Genomic DNA, 15476 nt, shown 5'->3' with positions numbered 1-15476 from the left:
ACAACATAGGTATTCTGAAAGGTATTTCTGAATTGTGCACCGATTTGTTTTAATAAATATAGTTTTTGAAAGGTCAAGAATTTTCCATTACCAGGTATCCAGATACCGGTCGCCCCCCCTATCGCCCCCTAGAGGTTGGGAATCACTGCTGTAAAATGCAGTTTCTTGCCAACTTCTCATTTATTTTGAAATAATTCAAAAGCCTATTTTAACTTAAATTTTCCAAAAAGCATGTTTTTGTAAACAAGTGCAAGGTTCTATTTATTTATTTATTTTTAAATAAAAGGTAGTAAAAATTGACCCCCCCTCCCCCTTCTTACTTTTTGTACTTTAAAACTTGGTGACAGTGGTGGCCACTAAGTTTTTTAGGTCTGATTTATTTTAAACCTAGGTGGAATAATCACTAATATTTCAGATGGTTTATTTTGCTTTAATGACCAAATACTCCTAAATGAAATATATATTTTACTGGGTGTCCTTGAAAGTCATGGGAAATCGTGGATTTCAACTATGATCGAATTTGGTATTGAAGTCAGGATTTTCAGAAAAAAATGCTCAAAAAGTATATCAGAGATTTTTCTCAGAAAAAAATCATATACGTTTAAATTTGAACTTAGAAATCGTCAAGTGATTTTAATTTACCTGATAATTAATGCCTGAAAACCTTTTTCCAGAAAAGAAAAGGAAATTCATAATAATTTCTTTTTCACAAAAATAAAGAAAATTCAAAAATATTCTGCTTTTTCACGAAATGGGGACTCAAAATATAAAACCTGGTTCGACCCCCTGTGTGTGTGACATGTGACTTTGATTTCAGCATAGCACATGGAAAGATAATGCGCATGTTTTAACAACTTATAAAACTTTAAGTTCGACTTGTACTGCATCGTCAAGTGATAAAATAATAAGAACAGAACTTTTATTCACAAATTTCATTCTGGAGCACAACTTTCCCATCGCAGTACCGGATCATGCAAAACCTTTCATTAAAAATAGATTCCCGGTCTTGTAGGTAGCAAAGAAAGTAAGATTGTGCTCGGATGGAAACAACTGCTATCATAAACTGCTTAGCAGGGAACACTGCTCAAGAGCTATCACAAGGTTTACAACATAGTAAATAAGTATTTTAATTTTTTTCTTGAATGAGAGTGGGAACCCTAGAATAGTTATATACAAAATACAATGCAAAAATTTAACTGCACAAAATGCTGTAACTTCATTATAACATGTGTTTTGCTTGTGAAAATATGTTTTAAAATTCCATAGTGGATTATGTGAAGGTTCTTAATTTGGATTCAAATTAACTGGTTTTATAATAAAGGCAGTTGAAAGTAGAATGAATCTTTTTGTTGAAACTTAATTCATTACACATTTTAAGTATTGTTACTGTTGCTGCTGTTTTCAAAAGAAACCATTCATTTATGTTTTTTTTTTAAATTATTATTTTGAACTTGTTAAACTAGAAAAAATCTTCAGTGAGCAACTTATGTTTAGAGATTGATTATGGACAGTCAAGAATTAGATTAGTAATACAATTATTTTAAGAAAGATTTGTGTACACCTGCGAAAAATTTCGTCTAATTTTTTTATTTTTAAAGGAGAACGCCTTAATAAGTTATGTAGTACAAATTACAGTTTTACGCCATTTTTCTTTTTGTAAAATTGATTTTGTGTGTATTTTTAGACTTATTTATGCGTATGTATTGCATTTATGTGAGGTAGTATGCTATTACATGTTTTTAATTGAATAGTAGTATAGTGTTTTGAAAATATATATATATACTTGCTAGCCTTGTTATAAAAATTATCCTTTTTTTTTTTTTCAAAACGTACCTATATTATTTTGAAAAATTCCTATATTGTTTTCAGAAAGTTCCTATATTTTCATATATTTTTGTTTCCAAATGTCACTTCTATCCCTGATATATATATATATATATATATTATTCTTTCTTCCATTTCATCCCTCCCTCCTTTTTTTTAACATAGGTGACAATGTTATGACTGCTATGAGTGTAGCCAGGGATTGCCACATGATTCCAGAAACGGATAGAATTATTGCCATTAAAGGTTCACCTCCAGAGCAAGGAAAGCCTGCTCACTTGTATTTTGAATATGCAGAGACTCCACAAATGCGGAATTCAAGTTCAATTATATCTTCTGCATTATCAGCATGTGGAGACAATAGCCCTATAGTAAGTAAGCTTATTCAATTTTTACCGTTTAAAAAGATCTTCAATAAGTCATGAGTTAATATTAATTATGTGTTGCTTCTCTAAATTATACTGTCGAACTTCGTTAAACAGCCTCCCAACAAATCGCCGACGTTGTAGTTTGTCAAAATAGACTGAAAAATTCGTTCCATTTTTAAATGTAATACTAATTTCCTAAACTGCCACACCTTCTAATCTCGTCTGCCACCTAAAGGGGAGGGTCAAAGGGTCAGCTGACCCCCTGTGACAAGAGTTTGACTCTTATCTAACTTCAAATTTTTAGATTCGAAAAAATAGTACAAGGAATCAATGTAAACATTCATTTTTTTGCTTTGTTCTGTAAGGTCTTCTCTTTCTTTTATAAGGTCTGTAATTTCTTCTCAGCTCTTCATAATTCAAAGGATTTACTGGGTTTGTTTACTAAGCTATTGCCATTTGAGGTTTTTGTTAATTTTCATAAGAACTATAATCTCTTATGAGATTAACATTTTTTCAGAGCACTCTTCCACCTCAAATCTTGCGTATGTGAGTTGTAAAATGTATATGTAAATGCATCCAACTATTTTATAGCTTTAAACTTTAATCTCTTGTATTAAAAGCTTACGCTTATGCCACTAGCCTGTCTGCCGAAAGAAATATGACTTTTGATGAAAATTTGAGGGAATATATGATCCATGACATAGGTTGTGCCACTGAAAAATTTAATTGCGGGGGGGGGGGGGGGTTAGATATTTCGAAAGGGTTTTGATCTTATTTGGGGGGTTGGGGGGTCCGTGCATATGAGAGGCTGCGCCATTGCCCTCGGGGCGATGGGCAACCATGCCTTTCTAATACCTTTTTACGAAAGAGGTATAACATGCTGGCCACTGAAACTTGACCCTCCTTTAAAAAATTTCTGGATCCACCTCTGGCCACTTACTATCAATTTTCGTCCCAAACTGCATCCTCGGTATGATAATGTTATTGTTTAAACTGCCATGTAAAAGACCACATGTGACACACATACCTTCTACTAATGCTCCTTTCAAATGCACCTACAGTGCTGGTAAAAAAAAGTTGCATCACCTTCGCATTTTCACAACAATGAGATATGTGAGAAGTTTTGGTCGACCGATTAACGATGAATGTATATGAAATTCTGCAAAACTTATGAAATAAACATTTAACAGCAGGAATCTGATAATTGTTTACTTTATTTATGGAAATACATGGCCAAAACTGTTAACAAGTACAATGTGGAGTGCATTCACTTTGCCAAGTGGATGACAAAAAAGTAAGTAGAGGTTTTAATTGTAACACTCTTTCAGTTCAAAAATAAACAAAAGTAACATGGAATTGTTTGATCATCATAAAATATAACTTAATGTTTTATTGGTCTGCCTCTAGCTTTTATGATAGCTTGACATCTACGGGACATTGAACGGATGAGTGATTGAATGTATTCCTTACATGGTGCCCGACACGAATTATTGATTCCCGGAGTTTTGCAAGTGATGTTGGCTTATGTTTCATCCCTTCTATACCCATTCTATTCCAACAATTTTCGATCGGATTTAGATCGAGGCTGTTTCCAGGCCAAGGCAAACTGCTGACCCCATGCTCATTTTTCCATTTCTTGAACTTGCGTGTAAATTTAGAGAAAAAAAATTATTAACCCCATGTCAATTTAAGTCTAATGGCAGGATAAAGGTTTTTAAATTGTTACTTACTAGTTTTGCCCTATGGCCGGAGCAGATTCATCCTGGAACGTGGCGTTTGGGACTGAAGTAAAGTGATCCTGGATAGTAGGAAACAATTTCTCCTCGAAAACGCCAATATACACCTGAGCGTTTACTGTTCCTTGCACAAAGTGAAGCCCACCAACTCCTTGATCAAAAATACATCCCCAAATCATCTGGGATACGGGATACTTGACTGTGTGTTGAATGCATTGGAGATGATATTCCTCTCCTTTGCGGCGTCTAACTGTGTGCTGTCCGTCGGACCCATGCAGATTGAACTTGGACTCATCTGAAAACACAACTGATTTCCATAGATCGACAGTCCACCCTTGGTGAGCTTTTGCCCAGTCTAGAGGCTGTTTCCTCATTTTTTGGTCAACAATGGCTTCTTTCGTGGTCGACATGCCACCAAACCCGCACCACACAGTCGTTTTTGTACAGTAGACGTGGATGTGTGAGCACTCAATTCGTTTTCCCATGCTGTTCTAAGGTCTGAAAGGTGATTGTCTGTTTCCGAAGACTGACTACCAAACGGCACGAACTTGAGGGTCGCGGATTTGGACAAAATTATAAATATAGGTAAATTCCCACTAGGTATGAATACATGTAAAGCGATTTGACTGCATAGGCCCTAGTTCGGCGGCAACGGGGGTCTAAAGTTGATAATTTGGACGCAGAAATGCAATGGAGTTTCCTTTAGAATTAACAATTTTTACTCCTTTTTCTGCAATTGTACTCCAGTGCAAATCAGTTGCATGTACTTATTTTTGAATTAATTACTTTGCATACTAATTTTTTTAAGTAGTTCTCAAATTTGAATTGGATACTACTTTTAATTTCAAAAACGTGATTGCCAAAATACCATAGTTACAGGATATTTATCGTTTGCAAATGAAACTAATTGTTTTGTTGAATATTAATCGTCTGCTAGTAAAAAATATTTTTCGTTTTTCTAATAAAAACATTTAGTTAAACTGGATATTTATTGTCTACTGTCAAAGATATTCCACAATGATAAGCAAAAAAAAGGAAGTGGAGGAAAAAAAAACTCCGATGTATTGCACATGACACATAAAAAAAATGTTTTGACTTATCAAGTAACTTAAATGATGCCAATAAATACATAGGTGCTCTTCCTTCTACTTGTTGTACTAATGAAAGAGGCAAAATGTGTTGGGAGAACGAACATTGTGTCGAAGTCTGAAATTCCAATGGAAACGCCATTGCATTTCCGAGACCAAACTAGCAACTTTGCACTCTCGTTGCAGCCAAACTAGGACCTATGCAGTCAAACCGCTGTACCTGAGCTCATATCTAGCGAGAATGAACCTATATCTAGAATTTTGTCCAAATCCGTGACCCTCAAGGTCGTGCCGTTTGGTTGTGAGTTGTATCAAATACCTGTCCTGGGCTGCACTAGATATTCGTAGGCAACCACTGCCCCTCTTTCTTAATGTGCTTCCGGTGCTCTTTAGCTTATTCAGTAGTCGATTGCGAACAGTTTATTCTTTTTGCTATGGAATGTGACGACAATTCTTCTTTGTCCAATGCAACGAGAGAATTCTTCCTTTGTGGCGTCAGTTGAACGTATTTGGACTGACGATTATAGTGCAATGCATTAGTCCAGATCATAAATGAATGCGTCGAATGTTCAACTGGTTTTTTTATACAGTTAGAAGGATGATGCAATCTTACGCAATAGAGCTTGCATCATGTACCAATGCTAATTTGTGTTATATGATGCAAGAACCGTTAAATGTTTCATAATTACGTATAAATGCTAAAAATATTTGGATTTTGCGGGTGCTGCCATTTTTTCTACCACCACTGTAGATAAAAAAATGACCAGGTTAAGCAACAGTGCCCGTGAGGGGGGGGGGGGGGAGGGTTCATGGCTGAGATAGTACCATTGAATCTTTTAGACAGATTGATTAGAGAGGACTTTCTTCTCATTTTGTTAGCTATGGTTCTGGGGGTGCCCCGCAGCAATAGAGGGGTGTGCGCCATCGCACTTAGTCGAAATGGGCACCCCGAGGTAAGTGCCCAGCTTCTTATCCCTTTCAGCTGCACCTCTACTTGCCGACCATTCATCGTTTAATCCGCCACATTTTAATGGACCTTTAGCAATGGCTTTGGTGACCAGATTTTTGAAAAGTTACCACTATTACATTACTGTAACTTTGCCCAAAATATCTTTCTACTAATCTGAACCAGTGAAAGCAAAATTGTAATAATTCACGAATTGAATAAGAGAGTGCTAGGAGGAATTATTATAATAAGGAACATGTGCCAAGCTGAAGAAAGAAATTCTCATTGCTCAAATTACTGATGTAATTTTTGCTTTTCATGCTTTAATCTTACATTTAAGTAAAATATTGTCTTAATATATTTATTTGGTTAATTATTTTACTTTTAAAAGGTTCTATTCAATCATTCAACATCTCCCCCCTCCCACCTATTTTCATGGAATTTTTAGTCTTGTTAAAATACTTGTTTTATGGAAAAATTAAACATTATTTTTATAAAACTTAGTTGCTTCGTTTTTGGCAGCATTTGATAAGCAAATATACACTTTGTTTTGATTAATTTAGCAAAACGCTTTGAGAATGCACCAACTATTTTTGAGCTGCTATATTTTTGGCATACTTTTTTTTTTTTTGAAATACAGCTGAAGTGAGTGAGTTTTGTCATGATTTTCAATTTCAGATGTATGATATAAAAAAACACTAGCTTTTGACCAATTCTTTCTGTGATTTTAATGTTGGGTAAGCTAAAATATTACTGTTGCTGTAATGTGGTCTTGGTAAGTTTGAAATTCATGCCCCCGCACCCTGCCATTCCAAATACTCCCTTAAAATGTGAAGTTTTAAAGCAAGCCACCAAAAACTACCTAAAGTTCCATTAAAATTTAAAATAGTCCTCCAAATGAATAAAGAATAAAGCAACTAAACTACATTGACAGTTACAACTAGTATGTTGTGGCCATCATGAAACTTTATTTTAATGTATTTTTCTTTTTTTTTTCTGATCCCTCCTCATGCTTGAGGAGGAAGCAATATTCCCAATAAAAACAAAATTACACATGCAAAAACTTGACGACCATCCCAATGTCTGAATTATTACAAAAGCAAAGCAAAGAGCGAAAATTTAAAGTTATTTTAAAAGCCTTGTTTGAATTAATTACAAATATTTTATTTGTTAACAAACATAAGATGGCAACAGTTAAAAATTTTAAATCATTGAGATAATATTTCCGATCATTTCTATACAATTAACATCACGAGAAATACGCAGACGACAATCTATTACGATTTATCTTTCTTATTGTTGCATTAATAAAACTATTTTTATTCGCCAAAAAAAAAAAAAAAAATCAACACCTCTTGGAGCGATTGGCGTCAAAATTGAACCAAAGCCTGTTTACATATGGATTCACATGTATTCCAAATTTCAACCAGAACGTAGCATTACTTCTTGAGATAGGGCACTCACAATGGAAAAAAAGAATGCGCAAGAATTGCGCTACCCCCTTTTTAGCTGTTGACATCAAAATAAAATCAGCTCTTATACCCACTAAGGGCTACTTACCGATAAATTTTTCTTTTATTCTGTTCATTATTTCTTGAGATACAGCAGTCACAATTGACGTCAAAAAACGTTCTATAGCTCAACCCCCGTTTGAGTTATTGACACCAAAATTGAATCAGCACCTGTTCCTGTTAATGGCAACATATGGCCTAAATTTTGTTCGCCAGTTACTTCTTGAGGAATAGCAATCACGCGTAACTCAAAAAACGTCCCATTGCTCCATCCTCCTTGGAGGAATTGGTTTTTACCAATGGGCACAAGTTCACATGGGGGCACATATGTGTACCAAATTTCGTTCAATTTCATGCAGTAGTTTTTGCTGTAGAGCGGCCACAAAAAACGGGTCACACACAGACGTGACACACACACACAGACAGACAGACATTTTCCAAAAATAGTCGAAATGGACTCAACACGCATCAAAACGTTTAAATCCTTCAAAATTCGAAAATTTGCACGAATCCAATACTTTCTTCTATATATTAGACTAGCTGCGTTGCCTGGCTTTGCCCGGTCTACTTTGAAAGCAAAAATTGTGTCAAGTGACGTATATTCAACAATCAGGTATAAATAAAAAAAAAAAACATCATGCAAAATTTCCCCTCCAAACAATGACAACAGATATTAAAATTCTTTTAAGAAATTAAAATAAAATGAGAAAGTCGGATTTAAAAAGCGTAACCATGGAAACAGAAAATAAAATACGTTTAAGAATTGAAAATGAGAAATATGGAAATAAACAATGGATTCAAAAAGCGTTACCGTAGAAATGCAAAATAAAATGGTTAAAAACTTGGAACAGATTTTTGAACTTAATTTAACTCGCTTGTAACTTTTTTTCTAATGGAGATAGGAAGTTAAACTTTCGACCAACGGTCGAGTTAGATCTGGAGTAAAAAAAGCAACTCTTTCGAATGGTGTCAAAAAGAAAACTGTGGGACAATTCCTTCACTTTTTATTGATAGATTTAATGAAGAAAGTAGTGCCTAAATTTCAGCTAAGCCTAAACTAATTCGAGCTAAAAAAGCAAATAACTCCCGCCGTAAGTAATTTATAGTATTGAAACAAATTGCGTAGAACGCGGGAAATTCTACTCTTTCCAACGATATGTAATATTAATATGTGCAAGTAACATTTCACTCCCATGCTCGGGAATTTACGTGAAAATTGGGCCTAAGTTGGAATAAAAAAAGGAACTATTCATCGAATTTTTTTCGAACTGGCCTGCAAACCTTCTCAGAGCTTAAAGGAACAAATTGAGAAAATTTCAGCGAAATCGGCTGGGTAGTTCTCGAGTTTTGCGAGTTCAAACACACAGACACTTTTTGGAGACTTCATTTTATACTATGTACAGATATAGAAGAAAGTAAAAATGTATAATAATCTGCCAAAACATCATTGTTTAAAGCCTATCTTTCTCAGCAACCAAGTTACTGTTGCAATGCCAATTGGGATACTGATTGGGAGCTGATCTAACGCAGCTCTGGGGACTGGGGAGTGAGAGCAAGCATAGGGTTCTGCCGGCTACTGTCTGACCATTGATTGTATGGAAAGGCTAATATTGGTTTATAGGCGGAAATGGATGCATCTATTAGTTTGCAGGGGTGGTAGTTTGTTCATTTCAGATGTGCGCTTTTGCCTCTAAATTAAATAGTGTTGGGGAGAATTTCTAATCTAATAATATCTCCCCAATGTTTCTTTGATACTAGCAGAGTGAGTTCGGAAATAAGAACTTGACAAACTATTTCTAACTTTCATGAAGTTTATTTAAACGATAATGTAAATAGATAAAAACACGCTGTAAATGATAAAAATAAATACTAACAACATAATCTCTTTACATGCTACTTCTGCATGAGATAACTAACAGTGCAACGCAAACTGCATGACTATTGACTATGATGAAGTAGACCCATTGGAAAATAAGCTAAGTATAGCTCATCATTTCTAATAAAGGCGAACGGCACGAACAAGCAAGTTCGACATACCGATCAAGCGACCGCCTACATCGACGAGAGATGATCAAAGAGAGAGCGAACTAAAGCCGCGAACAGTTTAAATATCCCCCCGGGTCATTAGCATATCCGAGTCACGTGAACGGACACATCACTGCTATCGTTAAGCACACGTGCCTTCAGATTTCTTCTAGAAGCATCTATGACGTCATCCACAACGGAGTTCCCGCCAAGGGTGAACGAAAGTGAAACAAACATTCGGTCGATTCGACCAATGTGAATGAGTGCTGATAAGATTCTTTTACCCCAGTCATGCAGAATGATTGGTAATACATTATAAGTAAGGAAAAACATTCTTTTACTATTGGTGTTGTGAGGTGATGAGATAGGATTATTTACTGTTGTTATTAACAGGCATTTATGCCTAACAAGGCCCCCCCTCTCATCATCTCACAATGAAAACATTCAAAAAAAATTCGACTTCATTTGGACATTAACACAATTTCCACATATTAATAACTATATGAGAAAAACAATGAACAAATTTTTAAAATATAAACTTGACTCCATATTACGAACTTCCAATATAGATCAATACACTTTGCTGAAAAAAAATTCAAAAGTTCAAAGAACAATCATCTTGAAATGTCCTTTTTTTTTCTTTCGTACTCTCTCGTACGTCGTAACTCATAGTACGTTTTCTCCGAATTTTCACCAAAAGTTCGAAAACAAATTCTTGATCAAAGTCCTTTATAATTTTTTTCAATCATTTTTCCGGTTTTATTTATAACAATGACAGTAGGTTAATCTGAAATATAAAATAAAAACCCACAGTAACTGTTCGAATCAGCATATAAAATATCACAGTCTAGAAAATAGTATAGTATAAGCATATATTGAGAAATGTTTATAACGAAATGTAAATAAGCTCTTTTACTAACTACACATTTCTCATTAAATAATTTCATTTACAAAAAGATCACTAAAAATCTTCAAAAAAAAAAATGCTCCCATCTATACTTAAAGACTGTATGATAATTTTAACTGATTAATATTTCATTTTTACTAATTCAAAAAATTTTTTTTTTTTTTTTAATTACATTTTTGCACCATAATATATTCAATGAAGGAAAATTACAAATTCTAACGGGAACTAGTGGTGTTTCCAATATTCCAAAATAGGGTCTCACAAAATGAAAAACAAATACACCCGCGATAGACCTTCATGCAACAATAAACTCACTCTATCCTAACTCCCGGGAAGACTCAGACAATTACATTTTCACTTTTAACGAGACGTAACAAAAAGCTGTTCGCAACCCGGTTGATAGGGAGAAAAAGCCACCGAAACATTCAGGTGGGCAATTAAATTGTTAGAACTTGCAAAAACATTTCACAAAACATGATGCAAAGAAAAATTTAAAGTACATTAAACAATTTTCAAAAATTTCTAAAAATGTTTCTAAATTATATTATATTTGTGCAAAAAAAAATTTCAATAAATCTTTGAATTTCTAATCGGGTGAGAGGTTTCGTGAATATGTCCGACATGTTATCTTTGCTTTTGACATATCTCACGTAAAAAATATTTTTATGAACTAAATCCCGAATGAAAAACAATTTGATATCAATGTGTTTACTACGATGATTTTCGATAGGCGATTTAACAAAATCTAACGTAGCCTGATTATCTACATACAAAATAGATTTAATTTTACAACTTTTAACAATTTTTATTTTGATGCATTCGTCAATTATACGATCAAACCACATGAGTTCTTTTGCACATTCTGTCATGGCAATAAATTCAGCTTCCATCGATGAAAGGCTAACGCTTCGTTCTTTGAACGTGCGCCATTCAATTGGAGCTTTATCAAGTAAAACAAGTTGACCGCCTAATGAGGTTCTGTCATCTTTATTTGTGGCGAAATCAGCATCCGAAAACGTTATAAGTTGAACATTTTCACATTTTAAGTTTAATTTTAAATCTTTAGTATGGAAAACATATCCTAGTAATTTCAACAATCCATCCCAGTGTACCATTCCTGGGTTACTTTGAAATTGGCTGAGAATGTTAACAGCATATGATATATCAGGACGTGTTCTACTAGAAATAAATGATAAACACCCTAATAAACTCTTGTATGGATATTTTGACATTTCGTCAATCTCAGCTTGAGTAGTAGGACAATTTAACTTTGAATAAACACATCCTTTACTAATAGGTAAAGAAGAAATAGGAATTTTAAATTTACTAAATCTTTCATAAACTACATGAATGTATTCAGTTTGATGTAAATTTAAGCCATTTCCTTCATTTTCAAATTCTACACCTAGTAGCTTTTTAGTTTTACCTAAAATTTTAATTTCAACATGTTTTTGAAGTAAATTCAAAGCATCTTTAATATTCCTGTCCTTCTCACTGAATAACACAATGTCATCCACATATAAGAGTAAAATCACATTATCAGTATAATAAACACAATTACATGATAAAAATTTATGAAAACCAATTTTAAGCAATATATTTTCAATTTCATAAAACCACAGACGACCGCTTTGGTGCAAGCCGTATATAGCTTTATTCAATTTGCACACATAATTTTCTTTTCCCTTCTCAATAAAACCTGGGGGTTGCTTCATATATATTATTTCATCAATAGGAGCATATAGGTACGCACTTTTAACGTCACATTGGATATGTAGCCAATTTTCTCTTGATACCAACAAAGAAAAGAAAAAGCGAATGGTACTAAAGCAGACTACTGGGCAAAAGGTTAGATCAAAATCTAGTCCCCTCACTTGATTAGTCCCCTGAGCGACTAGTCTACTTTTATAAACTTCACCATTTTCCCCTTTCTTTAAATTATAAACCCATCTACATCCGATAGGATTAACATTTTCCGGTAATTTGACTAAATTCCAAACATTTCTTTTACGCATAGTGCCTATTTCAATTTCCATTGATTTTTGCCATTCCCCCCTTTCATTAGATTTTAATGACTGTTTATATGTTCTAGGGATTTTAATTTCTGTGTCTAGTCAGGAAACATGAGTTAAAATTTTAGATTGATTTGAAACTTCACCCTGAAAATCATCATTGCCTTTAAAATTAAATAATTCCGGATCATACGCTATGTTTTCACGAAGACAATATTTTTGAACATCATTCAACGATCTTAATCTTTTGCTATTCCCCTTTTCAAAATAATATACGTCGTTTCTTGAACCATCAGGTCTAGGGACAAATTTCCGAATCCACCTAGCTTCCCGCATTGGTTTGCGACTAGAATCATCCCCCTCACTGTCTAAACTTTCCGCCCCCCCTTCAGAGCTACTTTCAACATCTAATTCTCTGAAGCGATTCGAATCTTCGCTTTCTTCCGAAAAATTCTTATCTTCTGCCTGAGGCGAAAGAGGCCAGAAAAGGGTATTTTCTTTTCCGCGCGATTCCTGCTCGGAAGTAAATTCGTCCTTGAAAAAGGAATTCTCTTTGAAAGATACGTTGATTGTTTCAATGACTTTATCTTTGTCTGGAAGATAAACGCGAAATCCTTTACGATTGAACGCGTATCCGATTAAAACGCCTTTTTTCGGCTTTTAGGTCTAGTTTCTTTCTTAATTGTCGTGGGATACCGGCAAAACAAGTAGTTCCGAATGCTTTTAAATGTCTTACAGACGGTTTTCTTCCCCCGTAAAGTTCAAAAGGAGTCTTTTCTTGACTTGAATGACAAATTCTATTCCATGTGTATACAAAATATAACATCGCGTCAGGCCAAAAACTGTTTGGCAAACCACTTTCTTTTAACAAAACGCGTGCACTATTTGTTACTGTCCGGTTAAAATTTTCAATTAATCCATTTTGCTCTGGTGTGTACACATTTGTGAGTTCATGATGTATACCCATATTCTGACAAAACCCGTCTAGTTCCTGATTTACAAATTCCGTCCCGTTATCAGATCTGATACTGACAACCTTCTTGCCGATAAATCTTTCGGCTCTCAGAATATGTTGTTTTACAATTCCCGGAACCTGACTTTTTGACTTAATAGGATACAATGAACACCTTTTAGAATAGTCATCAATAATAGAAAGAAAATAATTTTCTCCGTTTCTACCCTCTACTTCACATTTTCCCCAAACATCCATATGCAATAGTTGCAATGGCTGGGTACTTCTTACTCTATCAATTGACTTGAAACTAACACGCTTAAATTTTCCTAATTTACAAACATCACAGTTTAATTTAACGTGTTTAAACTTAGGTAGGCCACGAACAGCTGAAAGATTACTAGTTTTACGAATACTTTCAGTGTTGACGTGTCCACAGCGTTTATGCCAAGTTTCAATGTCACTTTGACAGCATTCTACAGAAGGTTCTTTATTTACATGACTAGAACTAGGAGAATTTTTAAACTTTTTACAATTAACATTATAAACTCCATTATTGAGTTCAGCTTTAAAAATTAATCCCTGTTTGTCGGATACCTCCACGAAACCTCTCCCACCTTTAAATTTTGCACCACCCTGGTCAAACTTGGTGCCAGACAAAATATTTCGTCTCAAACGGGGAGAATACATTACATCTTTGAGAATTACAGTTCTTTTATCGAACTTAACTTTGATTTCCCCTTTTCCCTCAATCGGGGAAGTTTGCTTTTTCACGGCAACAGCCATGTTTACATCATTTAGTGGTTCAAATGTCCTAAACCAGTTCTTATTTGAGCAACAGTGATTTGATGCGGCAGTGTCAAAAATAAATGTATTCCCTTTATCTTGGGTCTGACTAAGATTTGCCTCTGACAAGAAATACAAAGGATACTCACATCTATTATTTGAAGGTGATCGGCGACGCTCCTGGAACTTCCTTCTAGAACTCCATCGGCGATTTCTACTCCTTGGGCTCGTACCTTCATCCCTCCATTCTTTCCGGGATTGGTGCTGGTTTCCCCTTTTATTTCTTTCTTGTGAAGTCAATCTTTGACGGTCTTCATTTTTGACATAAGGGCATCTGCTTCTTATATGCCCATCTTCATGACACTTGTAACATCGAATTTTAGATTTAACTTGGAAAACCTGCATCTCATTTGTCTTCTCTTCTTTCATTTCTTGACGGTTTTCTTCAATAATTAGATCAACCAGGATTTTCTCGAATGTAAAATCTTCATCTTTCCTCATCAAAATCTGTTGAATTAGATGATCATACGTTTCCGGTAAACTTTGCAGTAATTTAAAAGAAATACAGTCCTCCGGGAAATTCGGATAAGCAACTTTGATTTTGTCGAAAATTCTCTGCAGACGTGCCGCGAATAAATTTAGCTTTTCTCCATTCTCTTTCTTGCATTGATTCAGCTCAATGAAGAGTTGCATACTTATACATCTATTCTCCGGAAAAAAATGTAATTTTAGTTTCTTCCAAGATTCGCATGGATCTTCTATAGTTTCAACTATTTTTCTTAGATTTTGTTCAATATTCAAGAAGATTAGAGAGACTGCAGTTCGCTTCCTCACAATAAATTCTTTCACATCTTTTTCTGTTACATTCGTCTTCTCATTAATGACTGGTTCTTTCTCTTTTCCGTTAGTAATGTCCCATACATTCCGTTCCATGAGAAGGAACTTCATATTCGTCGACCATTCGAGGTAATTCTTGTTGTTCAGCTTTTCAATCTGAATCGCGAAATTTGCCATTTTCTTTTTTTTCAAACTTTAGTATTCTTGAATTTTGGTAAAATCTTTTAAGTCGCATCTATCTTGGTCGCCCCCCCATCTCAACATTCCAATAACTTCATCTTCAGATGGGTCATCGAATTTGCAGCTTCCAAAAAAAAAAATTTCAAAATTTCTGAAAAATATCGAAATGTACACCATCCAACGGTACATGTACTTTTGGCAGCAGTACAACCCCGCCTTTTTACAGATGCATGTACACTCTTTATCATTTCCTAGTCTTATCCAAAAAATATTTTCACTAGGTCTGCGCAGGAAAGGGACTGGG

General features: G+C 34.6%; 1 protein-coding gene across 1 annotated transcript in view; it reads left to right on the top strand.

The window, feature by feature from the left end:
* The window catches only part of LOC129226172 (polyamine-transporting ATPase 13A3-like), a 124093-nt gene that overhangs the window by 72883 nt on the left and 35734 nt on the right, over positions 1-15476 (top strand). The window contains exon 21 of the mRNA XM_054860773.1: positions 1990-2195. Coding sequence (XP_054716748.1) covers positions 1990-2195 — 206 coding nt within the window. The remainder of the gene's footprint in view (positions 1-1989; positions 2196-15476) is intronic.

This window comes from Uloborus diversus, chromosome 7 (genome assembly GCF_026930045.1).
Source record: "Uloborus diversus isolate 005 chromosome 7, Udiv.v.3.1, whole genome shotgun sequence".
Lineage (NCBI taxonomy): Eukaryota > Metazoa > Arthropoda > Arachnida > Araneae > Uloboridae > Uloborus > Uloborus diversus.
Note: the sequence above shows the minus strand (reverse complement) of the source record. Positions and strands in the feature narration are given on the sequence as shown.